Source organism: Mustelus asterias, chromosome 16, assembly GCF_964213995.1.
Source record: "Mustelus asterias chromosome 16, sMusAst1.hap1.1, whole genome shotgun sequence".
Lineage (NCBI taxonomy): Eukaryota > Metazoa > Chordata > Chondrichthyes > Carcharhiniformes > Triakidae > Mustelus > Mustelus asterias.
Window position 1 is genome coordinate 43,128,370 of NC_135816.1, and position 25,256 is coordinate 43,153,625.

At 43.1% G+C, this 25,256-nt stretch overlaps 1 protein-coding gene and 1 long non-coding RNA gene across 3 annotated transcripts in view; one reads left to right on the forward strand and one right to left on the reverse strand.

Annotated features, from left to right (window-relative positions):
- Window positions 1-1,241: 1,241 nt before the first annotated feature.
- Window positions 1,242-20,828, reverse strand: LOC144505141 (uncharacterized). The gene is made up of 4 exons (XR_013499782.1): window positions 20,702-20,828; window positions 9,854-9,981; window positions 6,703-6,830; window positions 1,242-2,396 (listed from the first exon to the last, which is right to left on the reverse strand). It is a non-coding gene; the product is annotated as an uncharacterized LOC144505141 (long non-coding RNA).
- dnajc18 (DnaJ (Hsp40) homolog, subfamily C, member 18) overlaps window positions 9,199-25,256 on the forward strand; it is a 49,209-nt gene continuing 33,151 nt past the window's right edge. The window contains exon 1 of one of the 2 annotated variants that reach the window (XM_078231036.1): window positions 9,199-9,286. In XM_078231036.1, coding sequence (XP_078087162.1) covers window positions 9,265-9,286 — 22 coding nt within the window. In that variant the 5' untranslated portion in view covers window positions 9,199-9,264. Of the gene's footprint in view, window positions 9,287-20,934; window positions 21,159-25,256 lie in introns of those variants that run through there. The other variant, XM_078231035.1, reaches the window with a different exon arrangement.

Below are 25,256 nucleotides of genomic sequence, written 5' to 3' on the forward strand. Positions count from 1 at the left end.
CTGTTTGGAGCAGCCATTCTTCTGTATAAAAGGCACTGATCAGTTAACAGATTTCTTCATACAGTAATTTCTTTTTTAAAAAAGCAGAATTTTAACTTGCTTTGATTCACAATCTCTCGCGCATTGGCATTATTTGTCCATCCTCAGTTAACTTCACACAAATTTAGGGATTAGAAAAATACAAGAAATATACAAAGCAACAACAAATTAAGTCCCTTTATATTTTTTCTCGCTTCCTTTTACTGCCAATTCTGCCTCTCCATCTCCTTTGAAGTTGATGGCTTTATCTTGAGTAACTGTACAGGAGCCATCATCCTTAAGATCACTTGATCTAAGCGGCAATTCTGCACACCTGAACACAGACAGTGAATTTTGGCAAGGTATTCAACTGTGAAGGGCATTAAAATTTTAGCCAAATTCTGTCCTCAGCTGATGTGCACTTTTTAGCTGGGGTTACTGGATATCAATGAGGAGCCTTCCTAACTTTCCTTCTTCCTTTCCCAGTTAAATTGTGGCACTCCAATTGCTGTCCCATGCAAAATCAGCAATCCTAGTCTACTTTATTAGTTAGATGGGATGCACTCATTGTTTGGGTATGAACAAGCTATAACTGGATCTTGTGGATCTTCACATAACTAAAGAGTCCAATGTGGAATCAGCAGGAACATTCATAAACTAGCGGTGTTGTTGTTGGTGCTCGGGTGACAGGATGGAGGATGGAGAAGAAGCTTCTGCAGCTGAACCACCTCGGTAGATGGAGTGTTGCGAGTTTGGCATAGATGGTCCTTGAAGAATAGAATCCCTATGGTGCAGAAGGAAGCCATTCGGCCGATGGGATCTGCACCAACTCTCCGAAAGAGCATTTTGGAGAGGCCCAGCCAATGCACCAGCCACACCCCTCCACCCCCCCCCCCCCCCCCCAACTCCCTGCCCATCCATCCATCCTTTCCCCATAACCCCATTTACCATGGCTAATCCAACTAACCTACACATCTTTTGGACACCAAGGGGCAACTTAGCATGGCCAATCCTGCACTGCAGGACTGTCCTCTAGTGTATACTGCTGGCACACATCCCTCTAGAACTGCCTGCCATGCAGGGTTGGTGAGTCAGGTGGAACTCCTCCTTTCATTCCTGATATACAGGATGTTCCTCCTGTCCTCCACTGCATCCAGCAATACTTCTAGGGATGGATTGCTGAATCTAGATGCTAGTGCTCCTTGGGGTCTCCAAGCCATTTCCTGGACCGCAGTTCAGACTGGGATAAAGCACCTTCTAACTACGGTGGCCGGATATCACAGAACCTTTACAGTGCAGGTGTGGAATTCGCTTTCGGAAGTCGGATCAAAAATTGATGAGACACAGGTTTCTCCGCAAACCTTCTTTATTGCATCGGAGGAGAGATCGCTAGACCATGCGCATCAAGCATGGGTTCGTGAGTCTCTGTCTGGCTTACAAAACAGTTTCAGTTATACACGATGGAGATACATCTACATACTTCTGTTAGCCAATAAGGGCATAGCTGTATTGTTACATTTTGATTAGATTACTTTCAAGAACAAAAGGCGATAGGCACGTAAGGACATGGCTATTAAAGTTTCTGATTAGATTACTTTCAAGAACAAAAGGCGATAGCCACGTAAGGACATGGCTATTAAAGTTTCTGATTAGATTACTTTCAAGAACAAAAGGCCAATCGATAAGGCCCTGCCCTCCGAAGCCAGAACCACAATTACCTATTAGCAGTTTCTTTAACGTGATCATTAGTTTCGGTGAGCCTTGTCGCCTTCGCCTCAGACCCTTTCCATAACCAGTTTATCCCTCAACTGATTCCTAGTTACGCTTCCCAATTTTAACCCTTTCCACTTCTCAATCTACCTTATACACATTCTCATTCCCTCCTTTTGTCATTTCATGACAATCCTCAGTGTCCATGAATGGGTCAAGGGCAGGGGTTAGGGGATCGCATTCGGTTATGTTAACGAACAAGGCCCGTTTTCCAGGTAACAGATCCTGCAGCGAGGGCGAGAGCAACGATAAGATCCCACTTTATAACAATCAAAAAGCGTTGGGGAGGAACAGTTACAAAGTCCAGAAAAAGTCTGAGATCCTGGTTTTTGAAGTTGACAGGTCTTTCTTCATTAGTCGTTCTGGATTAGGTGTGATCAAGCTGTTCAACGCTTACAGTCACTCAGATGTATCCATCTTTCCTGCCCTTTCACCTTCACCGCAGTTGGGGTCTGTAGCAGAACTTGGAAGGGTCCTCTCCAGCGAGGTCCGAGTTTGGGTCGTTCCCAGTCACGAATCAGCACCCAGTCCCCGGTTTCGACTCCTTCCCAGTCTCCGTCCTTGTCGGGTGGAGGCCTGTTAGATTCCTTCACCTGAGTGTGTAAAAACTTAAGAGACATAGTCAATTGTTTAAAATATTGCTGGAGTTGGTCAGACATGACATATAGATCTATCTGGGGAGGAGGAGGTGTAGCGCTACCCCATGGTGTTCTAAGTGGGTGCCCATATATTATCTCAGCGGCATTTAAACCAGTACCGGTATGGGGGGTAATGCGCATATGATAGAGTGCCAATGGGAGGACCTTTAGCCAATTCAGTCCTGTCTCAAGGGTGAGTTTGGTTAGCTTATCCTTAAGGATTCCATTTGCACGTTCTACTGTCCCCGCGGCCCTTGGGTGATGGGAGCAGTGGAATTGTTGGTTAATTTTAAGCACAGAGTATAGTTCTTGGTTGATCTTTCCAATAAAGTGTGGCCCATTATCGGAAGAAAGTCTTCGTGGTATCCCAAACCTAGGGATTATTTCCTTTAGTAGGATCTGCATTACTGTGGAAGCCTTGTTGTTCGTTGTTGGGAATGCTTCGATCCATTTGCTAAACACATCAACAGTTACCAGGCAATATTTATAACAATGCACTCTGGGTAGTTCGATAAAGTCCATCTGCAAAGTATCAAAGAGACTGGCTGGAACTGGTGTACTCCCTTTGTTGCAGCCAATAGATTTGCCAGGGTTGACTTTCTGGCATATGAGACAGTTCTTTGCTCGTTGCTCTGCCGCCTCATTGAGTTGCGGACTCCACCATGTCCTTAGAAGGAGTTTACACATTCCCTCCTTTCCAAGGTGAGTGTCCGTATGTAACTGATCAATTAGCAAAGGCAGGAGGGATGCGTAGTTTCGTACGTGCAGTTCTATTAGATTTCAATCGTTACAGGGACTCGAACCCCCACGATCGCGAAGTTAACTGCCTAATTCTCTGAGGACTCGAATCTCTTTCTTGTTAACCCACTTATTTCTTACTAGGGACTTGAACCCTTTGGTATTGGCTTGCCAATTGTACTGAATAAACCTGTGGACTCTAACCTCCAGGCACATGTGGGGGACTCGAACCTTCCACTTTCTTGTTACCTGTGTCTCTCCGACTGTCTTATGTCCAGATTCGAGGAGCCCATAGGATAGTTACTAGTTCGCCGAAGGGATTGAGATAGAAGCACAGGATGGTAGAGAGGGACCAAGGTTAATCTTACCTTGTGGCGCCGTCCGTCTCTGTCCTTCCTCGCCCCGTCTCAATCACTGATGCCAGTCAACCAGTACTATGCGTTTGAGCTCCTGGTTGGCTCGCCAATTGTGGAATTCGCTTTCGGAAGTCGGATCAAAAATTGATGAGACACAGGTTTCTCCGCAAACCTTCTTTATTGCATCAGAGGAGAGATCGCTAGACCATGCGCATCAAGCATGGGTTTGTGAGTCTCTTTCTGGCTCACAAAACAGTTTCAGTTATACACGATGGAGATACATCCACATACTTCTGTTAGACAATCAGGGCATAGCTGTATTGTTACATTTTGATTAGATTACTTTCAAGAACAAAAGGCGATAGCCACGTAAGGACATGGCTATTAAAGTTTCTGATTAGGTTACTTTCAAGAACAAAAGGCCAATCGATAAGGCCCTGCCCTCCGAAGCCATAACCACAATTACCTATTAGCACTTTCTTTAACGTGATCATTAGTTTCGCCCTCGCCTCAGGCCCTTTCCATAACCAGTTTATCCCTCAACTGATTCCTAGTTACGCATCCCAATTTTAACCATTTCCGCTTCTCAATCTACCTTATACACATTCTCACAGGAAGTCATTCAGCCCATCGAGTCTGCACCGACTCTCCAACAGAGCATTATACCCAGTCCCTAGATCCACAACCCCACGTTTTTATCCTGCTAATCCCCCTAACCTGCACATCTTTAAACACTAAGGTGCAATTTACCACGGCCAATCACCTAACTTGCACAACTTTGGACTGTGGGAGGAAACCAGAGCACCCAGAGGAAACCCACGCAGATCTGGCGAGAAGTGCATACTCCACACAGATAGTCATCCAAGTCTGGAATTGAACCCGGGTCCCTGGTGCTGTGAGGCGGCAGTGCTAACCACTGTGCCATTGTTCCACCCCACATGATGGTGGGGAGTGTGGTGTCCTGCCCACACCATTACAAATGGGAAAATGCAGTGATGAGAGATTTAAATGCAGTGGGAAAGGAAGAGGAATGGGTGACTGACTGGGGGAGATGGAGAAGGATGATGAACCAGAACTGTGATGGCCGCAAGTAAAATGGGAACATCTGAAAGAAGGAAGTGACTCCCATCCAAGACAGGATCAGTCTCCTGCAAATTCTTTCACTGTACAAACTTTTTTCCACCTGTGCAGTTTGATACAAACTCTTTGACCAGCTATATGCCACAACCTTACAGTGAAGTTCAAATTGAATATGTGTGCTGAGATTGATGACAGCCATGAATCAGTGATGTTTCTAACAGTTTGAAGTAGTTTCGCTGTACAGTAGCACATGATTTGATTATTTTTAGAAAGTCAATCATCTGTTTATGTCGTAGTTATCTTGCTTTTGGTTATACAAGCTTGATTTATGGTCTCAAGATCATACTGAAAACAAGATCAATCAGACTAGATCTCATTCCACTCACCTTGTATCCCTGGCTGACCACATTCATTTTATATAAATCGGTGGTGTTCAATGCCACAGATTTGTACGCATAATCTCTTGGTTGTGGGTTAATAACAATCTTATTTCTCTGGTTTACTTTGTTTCCTCCTCTTTTTTCTGACTTTGTTGGGAAAGAAGACAATATTCTGCATGTAGATTGCAAAGCTCTCTGATCACAAAATCACTGGAAATGCTACCATGGTAATCATGAGTCCAGAAATAACAGAAGTCTATTTGTTACAGAGATACCTGCGACCTGGAAATGAGAAGGAAATTGAGGGCATTTCAAAAGACTTCAGTTATATTCCCAGCTGCCAACTTGATAACACTGAATCTAAGCAATGTAAAGTAATATCCAAAAATGGTTGGCTTGAATTTACAATTGATTAGCAGAGATCTTCACAATTCCCTGAAGTTGCTGCTTCAATAGAGGCTGGTAAAGGAAAGTCAGTAAGCACATACGCTACTGAAGAAATAAGAATTGGACTCAGGAGCAATGACATAAGAAGCAGATTGATTGGGGATTCTTTGAGAAACAAGGAAACATTTGACATTAATAAATCTGGGGGGAGAAATCACCATTCTCATGATTTTTTCTTAAGATGTTAACTTTCAATAGGAACTAGCCATTGACAAAGGAAGGGCCGTGGATGTCATCTATATGGATTTCAGTAAGGCATTTGACAAAGTCCCTCATGGCAGGTTGGTTAAGAAGGTTAAGGCTCATGGGATACAAGGAGAGGTGGCTAGATGGGTAGAAAACTGGCTTGGCCACAGGAGACAGAGGGTAGCAGTCGAAGGGTCTTTTTCCGGCTGGAGGTCTGTGACCAGTGGTGTTCCGCGGGGCTCTGTACTGGGACCTCTGCTATTTGTGATATATATAAATGATTTGGAAGAAGGTGTAACTGCTGTTATCAGCAAGTTTGCGGATGACACGAAGATGGCTGGACTTGCGGATAGCGATGAACATTGTCGGACAATACAGCAGGATGTAGATAGGCTGGAAAATTGGGCGGAGAAATGGCAGATGGAATTTAATCCAAATAAATGTGAAGTGATGCATTTTGGAAGAACTAATGTAGGGGGGAGTTATACAATAAATGGCAGAGCCATCAAGAGTATAGAAACACAGAGGAACCTAGGTGTGCAAGTCCACAAATCCTTGAAGATGGCAGCACAGGTGGAGAAGGTGGTGAAGAAGGCATATGGTATGCTTGCCTTTATAGGATGGGGTATAGAGTATAAAAGCTGGAGTCTGATGTTGCAGCTGTATAGAATGCTGGTTAGGCCACATTTGGAGTACTGCGTCCAGTTCTGGTCGCCGCACTACCAGAAGGACGTGGAGGCTTTAGAGAGAGTGCAGAGAAGGTTTACCAGGATGTTGCCTGGTATGGAGGGTCTTAGCTATGAGGAGAGATTAGGTAAACTGGGCTTGTTCTCCCTGGAAAGACGGAGAATGAGGGGAGACCTAATAGAGGTGTACAAAATTATGAAGGGGATAGATAGGGTGAACAGTGGGAAGCTTTTACCCAGGTCGGAGGTGACGATCACAAGAGGTCACGGGCTCAAGGTGAGAGGGACGAAGTATAACTCAGATATCAGAGGGACGTTTTTTACACAGAGAGTGGTGGGGGCCTGGAATGCGCTGCCAAGTAGGGTGGTGGAGGCAGACACGCTGGCATCGTTTAAGACTTACCTGGATAGTCACATGAGCAGTCTGGGAATGGAGGGATACAAATGAATGGTCTAGTTGGACCAGTGAACGGCACAGGCTTGGAGGGCCAAAGGGCCTGTTTCCTATGCTGTACTGTTCTTTGTTCTAGCCTGTTGTTAGAACAGAAATTATATGCATTACAACTAGACTGTGAAATCAAAATTAGCAGAGCTAAGACAGTAGTCCTAAGTGCATTACAGAATGTATTCAGTTGCTTAATGGACCAGAGTTTTGATTTAAAAGCCTGTTTTGCAACAGTTCCTGTAACCATTGGTTGATTGGTCACTGTATCCCTTAAAGAAAGTGGTGTTGCAATCAATAAGAAGCAGGTGATCATAGAAATACAAGATTTAAGAACAGCTGTCTGCCCATAAACCAGAGCTTAAGCAACAAGAGAATGTATGAATTTGAGTGGTGCAAAACTACACTGAAGCGACTTGTTTATTGCGTCAAAGTATTTTACTTGCATTTCCTCTGAGGAAACATTAAAGCAATTTCCGAAATATTTACTGGTGGAGTATATCTTGAAACTGCTTTGATCTGTTTCATTGTCAGCTTGGATAATACTGTAAGTGCCTCAGCTTCAAAAAAACATTTCCCCAATGTGACCCCATTTTTAATGCTACAGACTTCACGTGACCCCAAAGTGAAAATTTGGGGGGTGCTGGGGAGGTGGGGAGATAAGTTGTTGACTGGAGGAGTGAGGTTTAAAGTTGTTGAAGACAGCATTGACCCAGGGTGGGGTTGTAGCAGCAATCAGACCGCAGAGAACAGGCGATTAAGCTGCAACCATTGACACAAAAAAACCCACAAACATTACGGGGGCCTCACAACTCTCAAAACTCAGTCCAAGCTCTATGCCCACCTTTACTGCTTTGGAGCTCACAATCCCAATGTGTGTCCCAACCAATTGTTTGGGAACCCTTGCATTAGTTCATTAAAAAATGCAAGTTGTGTTCACTTTACCCGAAGTAAAATGTTTCTTAAAACATAATAGGGAACTATTTACAACAGGAACTACATACATTAACAATAACTCATGAAGTGATAGATTTCTTATTAACTTAAGAAAAGTCTTATTCTTGAGAGGTTCAATTATATATTGTGTTACATAAACTTCAATTCAGGGAAAAGTTATTTTGTGATTTAAAATGAGATCTGCTTTGTACATGGCTAGAAAAGAATGAGGATCATTAAGAATCAAATCATTTATCAGTCAACATGGGTAGGTTGGATTTCATTTGCAATGCCACAAAATTATCAACAATCATCAGGGTCTAATTACTTTAGCACTGTTATATAAAGTTTTTATTTTATTTTATTAATGTTGTAATACTGATGGTACTCAGCTGTTGTGGTGAACCAGGTCCACACATTTGAAATAACAATGTGTTGCAAACTTCTCAAATTATTTCTTATATGAAAATAAAATATAGAACCTACAGACATGAAGATGGCAGCGCAAGTCTATTGGTTCAAATCTGGTGCTATACTAAACTATCTTTTAAACGTGAAGGAGCATCATCTTTTCTGACCAATGATGCAAGAATTGCCTTATTGAAATTTGTGATTAGAGCCAATAGCAGTTTAAGGATTTGTAAAAAAAAATAAGGTACTGGAAGCAGAGATGTTATTATGATGAGACACTTTTTATTACACCTTGGCTCTGTATTACCATTCTCCTTCACTTACATTTAGTTCAATAAACTGATCAGTGATTGAACTTCAAGATTGGAAATTCATAAATATCACTCTATTGTTTAAGAATGGGAGGAGAAACCATGTAAGCCCTATCAGTTCACCATCAATTGTAGTGCGGTTTTGGAATCTATCATTACAAACAAAGGACTGGACATCATAGAAATCACAGAATTCCTACAGTGCAGAAGAAGGCCTTTCGGCCCATCGAGTCTGCACCGACAACAATCCCACTCCAGGCCCTATCCCCACAACCCCACACATTTACCCGGCTAAATCCCTCTAACCTACACATCCCGGGACACTAAGGGGCAATTTAGCATGGTCAATCAACCTAACCTGCACATCTTTGGACTGTGGGAGGAAACCATACAGACATGAGGAGAATGTGCAAACTCCTCACAGACAGTGACCCAAGCTGGGAATCGAACCCTGGTCCCTGGAGCTGTGAGGCAGCAGTGCTAACCACTGTGCCACTGTGCCGCCCAACTTCCAATTGCAGGGACTGTCAGAGGGGTCTATTTTTAGCCTCCCCTTAACCCTTTGCTATCTCCTCCCCCTACCACCAGCAGCCCATCAAGATCTTTGGGCTGGATTTTATAGCCCCATGTCGGCATCAGATTGCTTGCGACCCCTCGGAAGGGAAGTGGGATGCCAGAAGTGAAAGAAACCTGGCCCACAGCCATAACACATTGCGGGCAGGCTAAACTAGGTGCTGGTGGGACTTTTGCCAGTCAGTGGGTGGAGGTTCCATCCTTGAGGGCAACTGGCCAATTGATCTGATTGGGCCGGCAGCTCCAGCAATCCCAGCAGTTGTTGAGATCGGCAGTGCTCAGCCCAAAGAAGATGCACACCCAAACCAGATATGGTAGGCCTTTTTGGGTGGGAAGGAATCGAGCAGCCTAGGGAGGGGTGCAAGAGGATTTGAGCAGGGCGGGGGGGGGGCTAGTTTCAGAATGTAGTGGATGTGAACAAAGGAAGGGTAAAATTTGGGGAGAAGGTGCCTCTGAAGAGCACATAGCACTCCCCCTAAATAATGTACCCACCTTTCTTCCTGCCTTTTAAACATGTGCTTAAAAAATGGTCTGCATTATCAGCATTTATCACACATCTGTTTCTTTAAAAATGGACACTTGAAAATAAGTATTTGATGGACATTTGTGTCCAAGTAATAAACGGAAACAATGGAGTAAGTCATCTACATTGATGAGTGCTTGTAAGTACACTGCATAAAAAGTAGACTGCATTGGGATACCTTTGAACTTGTAAAATAATTGAAATGATATGTGAAATATCTGACGTGCTAAGTGTAATTTTACAAGATGTAAATTTTAAATTCAAACTTTAAACACATTACCATGTTATCCAGGTCAGTTGGCTTGTTAACAAGTTCAAATGATCCTTAATTATTTATTCAAAAAAAAGGCCCACCTACCTATCGTGTAGGGGGCAGTTTGTTGGTGGACTTGCCAGCTGTCAAGTTTTCATGCCCTCCTCCTGTCCCCAGCTGAATTCATGCCTGGTGGAGATTGTAAAATCCAGCACAAAGATCTCGATGGGCTGCTGGTGGTAGGGAGAGGAGATAGCAAAGGGTTAAGGGGAGGCTAAAAATAGACCCCTGCGACAGTCCCTGCAATTGGAAATGGGTCGATTATTAATTGCCTTGAAGGAGGGGAAAGCAGAAGAGATCAGGCATCGTGACTTGGTGGTGGGGTTGGCAAAAATTGACACAGCAACAAGGGCAGGGAAGTTCAGCCACTGATTACCACCGCGAACCATGCCGCAGGGATGGCGTGGAAAATCCAGCCCCTGATGTTAAAACAAAAGCAAACTACTGCCGATGCCAGAAATCTGAGATAAGAACAGCAAATGCAAGAAATGCTCAGGCAGCATTTATGGAGAGAGAAATAGGGTTAATATTTCAAATCAATGACTCTTCATTGAAACATCAGCCAGACTTTCCCATTTCCACTGATGGGAACTTCTAGTCCTGCCGATGTTAACCCATCCCCCTGCCATGGGTTCCCCCATGAGGGGGGGAGCAGAGGTGGGAGCAAATATTAGGAAATCCCATTGAAGCAGCTGGACCACAAGATGCCACCACTAGCCAATGATGGGATGCCTCTGCCATTGCGAAACACGCCATGGGGCGGGGGGGGGGGGCATGAAAAATCACGTCCATCAGTTCTGATGAAAGATCATCGACCTGACATGTTAACACACTTTGTTTATATGGACCGGGTAAACATTGGAAATACACTTTGCCAAAGTAAATGGACTGAATTAAAAGATGCACCGTAAACAATGTCACGTTGCCTTGTCAAAAACTTCTTTTATGGGTTGTTTAAGAGATCATTAAAGTCCAATTTTTAAAAACAAAATACTGTTGATGCTGGAAATCTGAAATGAAATCAGGAAAGGTTGGAAGTGGTCAACATGTCTGGCAGCATCTGTGGAGACAGAAACAGAGTTAACGGAACTTTAAATGTTTCTCTCTCAACGGATGTTGCCAAACCTACTGACTATTTCCTGCACTCAGTTTTTAGACCAATTTTTAAAGTTTGTGATAAAGCAATTAGGATCTTAATGTCTTTCCACTATTTCTCAATTCGTTAAGTTTACACTACTTGAATTTTCATTAGACAGCTTCATGAATTCTCTGCCTTACTGAGGATGTGGTTTAAACTCAAAAATCTCCCATGTACACCTGATATCCAGTACTCTAACTGTACATTGTTGTGCCTACATATTGGGCACTCAGTACTGCATTCTGTTCATAGAGTCATAGAGGTTTACAGCATGGAAACAGGCCCTTTGGCCCAACTTGTCCATGTCGCCCTTTTTTAAAAACCCCTAAGCTAATCCCAATTGCCCGCACTTGGTCCATATCCCTCTATACCCATCGTACCCATGTAACTGTCTAAATGCTTTTTAAAAGACAAAATTGTACCCGCCTCTACTACCACCTCTGGCAGCTTGTTCCAGACACTCACCACCCTCTGTGTGAAAGAATTGCCCCTCTGGACACTTTTGTATCTCACCCCTCTTACCTTAAACCTATGCCCTCTAGTTTTAGACTCCCCTACCTTTGGGAAAAGATATTGACTATCTAGCTGATCTGTGCCCCTCGTTATTTTATAGATCTCTATAAGATCATCCCTCAGCCTTCTATGCTCCAGAGAAAAAAGTCCTAGTCTATCCAGCCTCTCCTTATAACTCAAACCATCAAGTCCCGGTACTAAATCTTTTCTGCACTCTTTCTAGTTTAATAATATCCTTTCTATAATAGTGACCAAACTGTACACAGTATAATAGGGTGACCAGAACTGTACATAGTATAATAGGGTGACCAGAACTGTACACAGTAATAATAGGGTGACCAGAACTGTGCACAGTTTCAATGCAGTGTTTTCAGAAAACCTTCCTTTTTAATCTTATCAGTAATATATTGCAGTACTGAAATAAAGTATTGTGCAGAAGACATTTTTTAATAGAAAACTTACTTCAAAAGAAATCATAGTTGTTGTAAAAATGCATGTTCATGCAATTCCATGTATGTGAATGCCAAGACCCTTGGCGAGGTGCCAGTGTGCTAAAAACTCTGGAAGAGCAAAGCAATTTGGACAGCAACTTCCTGATTTTTGCATTTGTTACCGGAAGTTGCTATCTGATTTACACTTCAGTAACGATGGAAATATGCCACTGATTACAAAACATAACGTCTGATTGCATTGTCATGTGTCCTGTCTGTTCTTTGAGTTGACAATAATAGTGTATTAAAATTTATACTATTAGTCTCAGCAGTACAGCATTTCGATTTACAAAGCATTTCCTATACACTTAAGCGCTTCTCTGAACTGGGAATGTGACAATTTATTGGTCCTGATTTTATGGTAAAATTAACAGTAAAGCTATCAACATTCACCTTTATTAAAGTGTAAATCAGACAGTAATGTCTGGTAACAACATAGGCAACAATCAGGAGGTTGCTACCCGAATTGCTTGTACTGTACCATAGGTTTTGGCACACCTTGCCTTGCCAAGAGACTAGGCATTCACATAAACAGAATGGCATGAAGTTGCTGTATTCATGTAATATATATTCACTAAATATGCCAGAAAAACTTTGGGCTTGCCCATTCCAAACTCAAACAATTTTAATAGCATAATTAAGACTTAATTACTGCCAAAAATGTCTCCATCGCTCAAAATTCCTTTAAATTTTTATTATTATCGAGATTTGAAGACTTAAACAAAGATAATAAATTAAATAATTAAGGATTAATTTGTTTTTCTTTCTGTATCTTACTATTCTTTCCTAATCCCATCGTTTTTCCCCCTCTCTTTATTTCACTTTGCTTACATGACTGGGCATTGAATTAAATATTCTTAATTAACACCTGCTGGTTCAGCCTTACTGTTAAGTAGCCAATCTTCAATCTGATTGTTTAAATAGATACACAATTGCTTGCCCTGTGTACATAGGGCTCAGAGTCCCTACAGAGGCATTGTTCAAAAATGGCCTTCCAGCTCCAGTGCAAGGGCCTATAGAAAGTCTGTTGCCAAGTGTAGGTGTAATGAATGACACCACTCACTTGTTCTTGATCGCAAAATCCATCCCCATGGTTATGTGGTTGTGTCATTAACCCACTGTACTGGAGTGAGATGGAAAGGTGTGGACTAAGATTGGCTGTGGCCATGCACCTATTGATCCCTAGTCTCATATATCTGGAACAGTTGCTGGACGATGTGGAGCTAGATGTCCAAAAATGTGCGGGTTAGGTTGATTGGCCACGCTAAATTCCCTCTTAGTGTCCTGGGATGCATAGGTTAGAGGGATTAGTGGGGTAAATATGTGGGGTTATGGGGATAGGGCCTGGGTGGGATTGTTGTTGGCGCAGACTCAATGGGCTAAATGGCCTCCTTCTGCACTGTATTCTATTGATCCTGTTCTATTCTATGATAGTTCTCATTGGAAGCAGAAATTTTGTGGGCAGCAGAGAAGTACAGGTGAGGGGTGATACCCCAGTTCATTAGTTACATACTTGCTCATGTTCACTTCAACAGCAGAATAGGCAGATTAGGAAAAAATATACAGAAGAAACAAAAATAACATAGGAGCATTATGTACTCTTGCACTGTTGCATATTTCCCTCAACGCAGGCTTCAGCAATGCTGCATGATAAAAGAAAAACCATTGTGCCCACACTAAGCCAAATATCTATCTTTTCAAATGCAATCAGGTTAATCCTAACATAAAGATGCAATACTGGTGGGGAGAGTGGGGGAAATAGGTCACCATGCATTAGATCAAAGTTCATATTGTTAAAATAATTTGATCATGTTTTAATAGTACTGTGCCTGCAAACATTGAAACATTACATCACTTTTAGCCTTTATTTTCATGGCTTTGTCCTAAAATGTTCTGATCGGTTTCCCCTTTGTTTGGTATTTTTGTGAGTGGCTTTGCAATAAGAACTATGCTTTAGCACCTTCTAAAGGTAAATCTTAGTACTACAGAAATACTTGCCATATTTTCAGAACCTCATGAGCCACATTTCATTTTGTTAATTTTATTAAGAGGTTTAAACAAATAAAAAGTGAGATAATGTTGTAAAAAAAAAGTTTTGTTTAATGAGTTCTGACATTTCTTGCTCCCGGATGTTGGTTTAACAAATGTCTGTGATAATTAAGTAAAAGGAATGCTTTTTAAGGACATTCATAAGGAGCCATCCTGTATTCCAGTGACAGGGTGAAACTAAAAACTGAGAATCTTGTATGTGGCCAGATCTGGTGTTAATGAATTTAACAGGGCAGAAAAATACAACAGTGACACAAACAAATAAACTACAGTATTCTTTTATATATCAGAGGGCCGAGACAAAGTGGCCATTGGTGGATATATTGTAATGAAACAGGACCAGATGATGGACAGACACTAAAGATGGCATATGGGTAGGTACAAAAAGTCAGCAGATCAGCTGCAACATATCAGCTATTTTCAATTCACCACCAGTGGCAAGGAAGGTCAACATTGTTCTTGAATTTCATGTCATAAGGCCTTTCTAGGAACAAATAAGAGTCATTTCAAGAGACTTCCCTTAGTCCCTGCTGGAAGAACATTTTTGGGTCTGGAATCTGACCCAGTTTTTTTACCAGAGCAAACTTATTGTTATTCCACTTCCAGGCTTCCTGACCAATCAGGGAAAATGAGTGGGACACAATAGGATTCACAAGCCCTTGGATTTTTGAGGCCGCAGCAACCACAAGGATGAAGAGGAAGTCTGGGAAGGCTGTTCCCTGAATCTCTCTCTTATCTGAAAGTCTGGCTCTGGGGCCTCAGATGCTGTGGTGGGATGATATTTCCCAAGGGCAGGAGGATGAAGACAACCCCTCCAACCAAAATGGCGTGGATTGAAGTGGTTGTGGAAGTCAGCAGCAGGAGTGTGCTGCCTCCAAACATGCAGCAGCAACAGGATCTTGGAGTTTTGGAGGGCAAATTGGGAGATGCCAATCTCCACACTCTGACCTGCCCAGTATTCGTCTGCAAGGCACAACTCAGGTCAATGCACCTTGCAGTCCCACTAATTTTCTTCTCTGTAGGCACCCTGCATTCCCATCTGAACAACCAACACTCACACTCACTCAACCCACTCAGCCCACTCTGCACACAAATGGTCCTTCCTTCCTTTTACATCTGTTTTATCTCCTTGCAGAAGAGGGTGTAAAACTTGGTGAAAGGCAGGCTCGCAGGGGCAAGGGAAGGTGGGGTGGAGAGGGGGCTGGGAATGATCCATCAGTGACCAGCATCTTGTTGGCCACTGGCAATATGTGCTAGCCTACTCCACTTGGAAGAAGATCTTATTCCAGGAGACCGCAGCAATTTGCCAAGAGAGCCTTCTGAGGCACTAGCATCAGGCATGTGTAGAGAGCTTAGCTTGTAGACCTTATGCAGGGGTGTTGTCTCCTAGCTGGATCTTGGTGTCTATCCCTTCTGCTCTGTGGAGGGTCATGTGGTTGAGGTGAAGTTAGCTGGTGCTGCTGTGAGAATGGATATTATTTAAAAAATATATTTTAGGGAAATATTGTGTTATTCTGCAAAAAAGCTACGTGTCTTTGTGTCCATGTGAATTATTTAATTGAGCAAGGTTACTAGAGACAGGTTGTCTGGGAATTTTAAGACATGAAAGGATAGAGGTGTTTGGTTTGTAATAAGATATTATGGTGGTTTTGAGGTAGAAGTAAATAGGTTGGATCTAACATTTGCATGTTTAGATAAGTTGAGAGTTCATTTGGTGTGTCATGGTGGTGCGTCCTCTGCTCTTGTCCATCGCAGAAGTTGTTCCCTTGTCCACTGCAGATGAGTGAAGTGTCTAGACAGGTGAAGTACCTTCAGAGAGGTTGGCAATCACTTGTGAAGAAGTGAAAGTACTCTGAGGGAAGAAATGCTTTGAACAGCAGTCTTTCAATTGCCATAGCTGGAGCTCTTTAATGTAACTTAAAAGCTTTCCACAGCTTGTCAATTTCACTGAAGAAACTCTTCACACTCTGCACTCGCATTTGTGACCCTGGTGAAATGTTGACATGTGGAAAATAAGCTTCCTGCCTGGATATCCAGGATTCAAGGTAGAAACAGTCTTAATTACCTTCCTCACTACCTTAACCACTTCTTAATTACCTATTTAACATTTCTGCCTCTCCTTCAATCCTGCTAACTCTCATGAAGTGCCCTCGATGACTACATCTGCAGGAAGTGTCATCAGCTGCAGTAATTTCAACTCCGGGTTGTGGCACAAGGCTGACAATTATGGGGATAGCATGTTTAGAGAGGTGGTCACCCCACAGCTAAGAAGTACACAGGCAGAGAGGGAATGGGTGGCCGCCAGAGTATCTACGAGAAACAGGCAGGTAGTGCGGGAATCCCCCAAGCCTATCTTGCTCTCTAACCCTTTTGCATTTTGGTGACTGCTGAGCAAGATGGTTCCTCAGAAGACTGTAGCAAGGGTCAACTTCATGGCACCATGGCTGGCGTAGCTGCACAGGAAGGGAGGAGGAAGAATGGAAGTGCTGTAGTAGTCAGGGCAGACAGGGCGGAATTCTCCAGCTTTTCCCACCAGCGGGATCTTCCAGTCCTGCTGAAGTCAACCCTTGGCATGGGTTCCCTGATGGGGCAAGGAATGTAATTTGCCATTGATTTTGGTGGGACCGGAAGATCCTGCCAGTAGCAAGCCACCTCCACCACAAGAAAACCTGCTAAGGGGCGGGGCGGGGCGGGGGGGGGGGGGGGGGAGGGCTGGAATATTCCACCCATAATATTGCAGGCAATGTCAAGGTATATTCCCTTGAAAGGGAAAGGTAGGATAAATAAATTTAGAACACCCTGGATGAAGAGAGAGAGAGAGGTGAAGATGAAAAGGAAGAAGTACGCTTATGATAGATGTCAGATAGAAAATACAACAGAGAATCAGGCTGAATATAAAGGGACCAGAGGGGAAGTCAAACAATAATCAGAAAAGCAAGAAGGGAGCATAAAAAGAAACTAGCAGCTAACATAAAAGAGAATTCCAAGGCCTTCTAAATAATAAAAGGGTGGTAAAAGAGAGTCGATTCAGGATAAAAAAGGACACTTACGTATGGAGGCAGGAGAAATAGAAGAAGCATTAAATGAGTACTTTGCATCTGTTTTTACAGAGGAAGAGAATGCTACCCAGGCCAAAGTGAGAGAGGAGGAAGTAACTGGCACACTCGAGGAATTTACAAATGAGAAGGAGGAAATGTTAGAAAGGCTATCTTTACTTAAAATTGATACGGTACCAGGACTGGATGAGATGCATCCAAAGCTACTGAGGGAGCTGAGAGTGGAAATTTTAGAGGCAGTGGGAGGCTGCGGCACAATGGTATTGTTACTGGACTAGCGATCCAGAGACCCAGGTAATGCTCTGGGGCACTGGGTTCAAAGCCCACCACAGCAGATGGTGAAATTTGAATTCAATAAAAATCTACAATTAAAAGTCAAAAACCTTGAAACTATTGTTGATTGTTGTACAAACCCATTTTTAGGGAAGGAAATCTAAGATACCTACCTGGTCTGGCCTACATGTGACTCCAGATCCACAGTAATGTGATGGACTCTTAACTGCCCTCTGAGCCACTGAGTTCAAGAGGAAATTTGGGATAGGCAATAAATGCTGGCCCAGCCAGCAATGCCTGCATCCTATGAATGAATTTTTAAAAAAGTCTTTGAGTCTTCGTTGGTGGTAGAGGACTGGAGAATTGTGAATGTTTACACCCTTGTTCAAAAAGGAGTGCAAGGATAATGTTGGCAACTACAGTGCAGTCGGTTTGACTTCATTGGTAAGGAACCTTCTGGAAAATATAGTTCGGGACGAAATCAATAGTCACTTAGATGGGTGCAGGGTAATTAAAGAAAGCCAGCATTGATTCATTAAGGAAAAAATCAGTTTTAACTCTCTTGCTGGAGTTTTTGGAGGAGGTTACAGAGAAGGTTGATGAGGGTAATGCGGTGTATATGGATTTTCAAAAGGCCATTTAGTACAGCGCCACACAACAGATTTCTGAGAAAAATTCTAGCTTGTGGAATAAAAGGGAAAGGAGGAACTTGGATAAGAAATTGGCTGAGTAACAGGAACCAGAAAGTAGTGATAAATAGTTCTTTTTCAGATTGGACGAAGGTTTGAAGTGGAGTTCTCCAGGGATTAGTGTTGCTCTTCCTGATCTATATTAATGGCCGAGACAATGGTATGCAGGACCTGATTTCAAAATGTGCAGATGATTCTAAGATTGGAAGCATTGGGCAGAATTTTCTCATCCTACACAGCGTGGGAACCGTAGCAGGCGGGACAGAAAATTTGACAGACCATTTAAAGGTCCGTTGACCTCAGACAGAAATTTCCGGTCTTGGGGCAAGCAGCCGGAAAATCACGCCCAGTGTCAACGGTGAAGCGGAAAGTCTTGAACTTCAAAGGACATGTAGCATGGTAGCACAGTGGTTAGCACTGCTGCTTCACAGCTCCAGGGACCTGGGTTCGATTCCCGGCTTGGGTCACTGTCTGTGTGGAGTTTGCACATTCTCCTCGTGTCTGCGTGGGTTTTCTCCGGGTGCTCCGGTTTCCTCCCACAGTCCAAAGATGTGCGGGTTAGGTTGATTGGCCATGCTAAAAAATTGCCCCTTCGTGTCCTGAGATGCGTAGGTTAGAGGGATTAGTGGGTAAAATATGTAAGGATATGGGAGTAGGGTCTGGGTGGGATTGTGGTCGGTGCAGACTCGATGGGCCGAATGGCCTCTTTCTGTACTGTAGGGTTTCTATGATTTCTACATATTGATGGTTTGGGCAGACAAGTGGCAGATGAAGTTCAATGCAGAGAAGTGTGAGGTGATTCATTTCATCAAGAAGAATATGGAGAGACAGTATAAAGGGGTAAAATTCTTAAAGGGGTACAGGAGCAGATGGATCTGGATGTATATGTACATAGATCATTGAAGGTGGCAGGACAGGTGGAGAGAGCAGTTAATAAAACATATAGCATTCTGGGCATTATTAATTAGTGCATAGAGTTCAAGAGCAAGGAGGTTATGCTGAACTTATACAAGACAATAGTCAGACCTCAGCTGCAATATTATGTACAGTTCTGCGTGCCACACTTTAGAAAGGATATGAATGCATTGGAGAGAGTAGAGAGAATGCAGGTTTACAAGAGTGGTTCCAGGGATCAATAATTTCAGATATGAGGATAGATTGAAGAGGTTGGGATTGTTCTCCTTGGAGAGAAGAAAGCTAAGAGAAGATTTGATAGAGATGTTCAAAATCATGAGAGGGCTGGACAGAGCAAATAGGGAGAAACTGTTTCTGCTTATAAAAGGATCAAGAACAAAGGCACAAATTTAACCTGATCTGCAAAAACAAATGTGCTGTGAGAAAAAATGTTTTCACACAACAAGTGATTCAGCTCTGGAATGTACTGTTTGGAAGTGTGGTGGAGGCAGGTTCAATCGAGGCGTTCAAGAGGGCATCACATGATTATTTGAATAGAAACAATGTGTAGTTTTTTTTGTACTTTTCCAATTCAATCAAATCAAGTCCAATTCAGAGTCTCAACAAGTTGAGACATTTCCGATCCAAGCTGACAAGACAGGGACTTCTTACCTGTCTTGGGCCTGATCTACATGAGCCAAGCTGATTGGAGGAGGGGGAGGTTTCCTCCTCCAAGGCTTGATCTCATTTGCATCTGAGCCAAAAGGCCGAGATGCCGCTTTTAAAAATTGCTTCATATGAAAATGAAGCTTAAATGTAACCTAATGACCTCGACCAACCGCAGCATCCGATCCATACCACACTTGATCTTAGCCAAAAGGCTGAGTAGTATGGAGAAAAAGCAGGGGACTGAAACTAAGTCATGATGCTCATGTGGAGAGCTGATGCAAACACGATGGCCCAAATGGCCTCCATCTGCGCCATAATAATTGTGATAAGGTACCACACAAAAGGTGAATATGTCAAGTTAGGGCTCACGGAGTTGGAAGTAATATATTGGCATGGATGGAGGATTGGTTAATGGACAGGAAGCAAAGAGTAGACATAAATGAGACATTTTCAAGTCGGTAGGCTGTGACTAGTTGAGTGCCACAAGGATCAATTCTGGGGCTACAGCTACTTACAGGCTATACTTAGACTTACTTAGATGAAGAGGCAGAGAGTAAGGTACATAGGTTTACTGATTATATAAAGTGGGAATGCCAGCTGAAAGAAAAGAGGCAATAGAGAGATATAGACAGGTGAATTGTGTGGGCAGCAAGGTGCAGATGGAGTATAATGTGTGGAAATGTGTGGTTACTCACTCTCGTTATAAGATTAGAAAATATTTTAAAGTTGCATGAAACTTGCAATTGTTCATATTCAGTGAGGTTTGCGGAAACCTTGCACAACAAAGAGCAAGTTAGCATGCAGGTGCAGCAAGCAATTAAAAAGGTAAATGACGTGTTGGATGTTATTGCAAGAAGAGTGGAATACTGGTCTCCATATTTAAAGAAGGACATACTTGCATCGGAGGTAGGACAGTGAAGATTCACTAGATTTATGCCTGGCATGAGAGACTTATTCAAAGAGGAGACGATACATGCTGGCAACATTTAACTCTATTTCCATAGAGCACACCTGTCAAGCTGCTCGTCCAACTTTCAGCTCTACACTGAATTGAATTGATTTATTATTGTAACATGTATTGAAATACAGTGAAAAGTATTGGTGATAAAAGCAACAATCACCTGGCTTTTGCGGATCACGCGTCCTGTCGATCAGAAAAGACAGCCTATCTCCACCTGCCTGACAGTGACTGACCGGCGGCCTGTCGCCATGTGTTTCCCTGCACGTTGCTATGAGAGGTTCGCCCCCAACAAAGATGGCCGCCCCCAACAAAGATGGCTGCCACCAACAAAGATGGCCGCCACCGGTGGTGGTGACGCGCATGTGCCTTTTCCGCCGTGCTGATTGGGCGGCTGACGCGTGGCCCCGTGAGACGGAGAGAGGGGGGTGGGGCACGGCTCTGCTCTGTCCCGAGTAAACAGCAGGCAGGGCTGTAGCCTGAGGCAATGGAGGCAGGGCTGCGGGAGGCGGAGCGCTGCATCGAAGCTGCACAGAGGTGCTTAAAGTGTGGTGACCGGGAGGATGCCCTGCAGTACCTGCACTGGGCGCAGCAGAGGTACCCGACACAGCGAGCGAAAGGTAACAGCCTCCCCGGGGCTGGACAGGACAGGAGGTGTCCTGGCCTCAGCTCAGGCCCTGCTGAGAGACAGAATTCACTGCATGCAAGAGAGCGACTCCTGTTAGTGCAGCATTTGTAAATGTGCATCTACTGTGTTAAATGGGTGACAGCAGTAAGAAACATCGGGGTGGGTGGTGTTTGAATGGGAGAAACAGCCTTATGGACAAGTACTTCTTTTCTGAAGCCCCCACATTTGCAGGATACCTGGACAGCATTCAGGCTTGGGGATGGTGGTAAGTATCATTTGCATGCAAGTGCCAGGCAAGACCATCCCCAACAGGAGATAATCTAACCATTTCCCCATGACATTCACAAGAACACAAGAAATAGAAGCAGGGATAGGCCACCAGTCCCTTCAAGCCTCCCCTACCATTCAGTACGATCATGGATGATCTATGCCAACCTCAACCCCTTTTCTGTGTCATTTCCCCATATCCCTCTAACACTTGATCTTTCCAATATTTATCCATCTGTACTTTGAATACTTTCAGTGACTCAGCCTCTGGGGCTGATTATCTTTGGGGCAGATAATTCCAGAGATTCACCACTCTCTGTAAGAAGAAATTTCTCTGTGCCTCAATTGTAAATGGCTGAGTGGTTATCTTGTAGCTATGTCCCCTTGTCTCTCACTAGTGAAAATGTCTTGCCATCTACCATGTCAAATCCCCTCAGGATCTTGTATGTTTGAATAAGGTCTCCCCTCTTCTAAACTCCAAGGAATATATGTCATTACTATCACTGCATCCCCAATCATGAACATCCTGGTGGTTACCATTGGACCAGTCATGCAAATACTGTGGCTACAAGAGCAGATCAGAGGCTGGGAATTCAGTGGTAGTTCACTTCTTGACTCGCCAAAGCCTGCCCATCATTATGAAGTGCAAGTCAGGAATGTGATAGAATACTGTCCACTTACCTGGAAGAGTGTGACTCCAACAACACCCAAGAATCTCAATGTAATCAAGGACAAATAAGTCTGATTCACACCCATTCACCAATTTAAACACTCATTCTCTTCACTGCTGATACAGTTACAGCGGTGTGTACCATATAGAAGATGCACTGCAGCAACTCACCAAGGCTCCATCAACAGTGCCTTCTAAACCTGTGACCTCTCTTATCTAGTAGGATAAGGATAGTAGATGCATGGGAACACCAGCACCTGCAAGTTTCCCTCAAAATCGCCTACCATCCTGACTTGAACTATATTGCAGTTCCTTCACCATCTCTGGATCAGAACCCTAGAACTCCCTCACAGTGCTGTGCATATAGCTACATCAGATGGATTGCTGTGGTTCAAGAAGGTGATTTGACATCTTCTCAAGGCCACTTAGGGATGAAAACATGCTGATCTTGCCAGTGACACTCATATCCCACGAAAGAATAAAAAATGGCATTAAGTAGAGGTGATGATGAACAAGTATACCCCCACCCCTGTCACAGATTTTGTCGGATAGCTGAGTTTTTGAACAACAATTGAGAGGCTTGGATGCAGTGTGGGTATGGCATTGGGGTGGGGATGCAGTGTAGGTGAGGGAAACGAGGTCATGTGCTTATATCTATGCATTGATTAATCAAGCTGTGATGTGGAAACTTTGCACCTTTGCCTCTGTAACTATCATCTAAGCATAGTGCAACCATGCTAACATTAGGAGCATGGTAGCACTCCCTTCACATTGTTACGCTGAGTTGTGCAGGACACCATGTCCCAGATCTTCCAGTCTCCAGGAGGTTGGGAGACCGAATGTGCAATCCAAGATGTGCATTGGGACCCTGCAAAGTCCTGACACACCTTCGTGGGAATTCCCTGTTGAAAGTTTGAAATTCTGATGGGCAATTCTTCTGCTCCCCGGGACCCTACGTGAAAGTCTCTCAATCCGAGTTGTTGAGCCAGGAACTTGGGTGGCGGGGGAGCTCTATTCTCTCCCCACAGATGCTGCCAGACTTGCGGAGATTAGTGTGAGGTGTTTAAAATGAATTTAATATGATACAGAATCAGTTCATTACATGATTTTTATTTGAATGTATTTTTGAATACTTTAAATTATTTCTTTAAATGTTTCCCACTGTTTGTTTACTGCCATACCTTCCAGTTTATTTACTCAATCAATCTTAGCCAGCTCTCCCCTTATACTTATGTAATTCTCTTTTTTAAGTTTAAGATTTTTGCTTGGGATTGGAGTATATCTCTTCCAAACTTAATATGGCGTTCAATTGTATTATGATCACTATTTCCCAATTGATTTTTTGAGATGAGATTGCTAATTAACACTGTCTTGTTGCACAATATTGGACCTGTAATACTCCCTGGTTGATTCTACAACTTATTGCTCCAAGAAACTGTTATAAAAGCATTCCACAAGCCCATCTTCCAAACCACTTGGCCAATTTGATTGAGCTATTTGGAGACTAAAGTAATCCATAATAATTACATTGCCTTTGTAAAAAGCTCCATCAATTTCTTGTTTAATATTCAGTCCAATGGTATAAGTACTGTTAGGGAGCCTATAAACAGCTCCCACAATTGTTTTCTGACTCTTGTTGTTCCTCATTGATTCTATTTCCTAATCATCTGATTCAAGATTCTTTCTCACTAACGTCCTTGTATCATTCTTTATCATCAGGACTGCCCCTCTTCCTTTACCATTCTGCCTTTCTTCTTGAAATGTGGTGTACCCTGGAATATTTATTTCCCAAACTTGTATCCCTTGTATCTGTAATAGCAGGGAGACAGATTATGAACCATCCTGGCCAATTGTAGACACAACCACGATCCCCACTCCCTGACACAACACTAGAGCACAAAATAGAATGCACCATTACATCATCTGTTGAGTATAAGGTACCTTGAATAAAGTTTCTTTGGTTCTCTGTATGCCACTAGTATATTGATTTATTTGTTAACATGAATATAATCAAACATAAAAAATATTATATATTTCCCACTATTTAACCATTTTTGCTTATCATGCACAGCTGCCTACCTTGAGTAAATAACTCCAACCATTTGCCATGACCATAGGAGTCAGTAGAGATGCAACATTTAAAATGTATTAAGTTTGCTGGCTATTTTTCGCTTTCCGTTTTACCCAGTTTCAAAGTTCTAATGATTTCAGGTGCAGGATTATGAAGTAGCTTCAATCAGCTGTTTGTACTTTTACAACAATGAAAGGCAATCTGAGTACAGACTTCAAGCAGCTGCAATCAATTGTTTGAAACTGTCTGAAGTCTCCACTTTGCAAATGCCTCCCAAAGTTAAGTGTTAACAGCTGTTTGAAACTGCCTAATTTTTTAAAATACTTTTCCAATTCAATCAAATCAAATCCAATTCAGAGTCTCAACAAGTTGAGACATTTCAGATCCAGGCTGACAAGACAGGGCGAGCGACCAAACCACCCTGTCCTGGGCCTGATCTACATGAGCCAAGCTGATTGGAGAAGGGGGAGGTTCCTCCTCCAAGACTTGAGCTCATTTGCATCTTAGCCAAAAGACCGAGATGCCGCTTTTAAAAATTGCTTCATATGAAACATATGAAGCTTCAGTGCAACCCAATGACCTCAACCAAGCGCGGCCGACCATGGGCTGCCGACCATACCACACCCGATCCTAGCCCAAAAGGAAACTGCCTAATGCTTCAACAGCAATTTGCACTTTTAACACTACGGATTTGCTTCATTGCCTCAACCTATTATTGTTTTGCCATCCACTTTTGTAAAGCAGGCAAATTGCATTGATAGAACGTAGCATCCGTTATACATAATGGAAACTGTACCTTTTTAATATGAAGGTTTTGAGTTGTTTCCCTGGAGAGGGAGCATGCGGTGTCCACGGGCGCGGTTGACGCCTTCCGCACCCGCTGGGCACCGCAGGGGTTGGGGTGCGTTATCGACCCTAATAATCACATTTTAATTTGATGTTTTTAAGTTTCCTTTGTACTTTGATTTCTGTTCCCCCTCCTTTTTGGGGAGCTGCCCCTTTTACTTTGCCCTGACTTAATCTGAGTTTGTTTATTTGGTTTGACCTAAAAAGAGGGCAAATAAAATGTATTGCAACTTAAT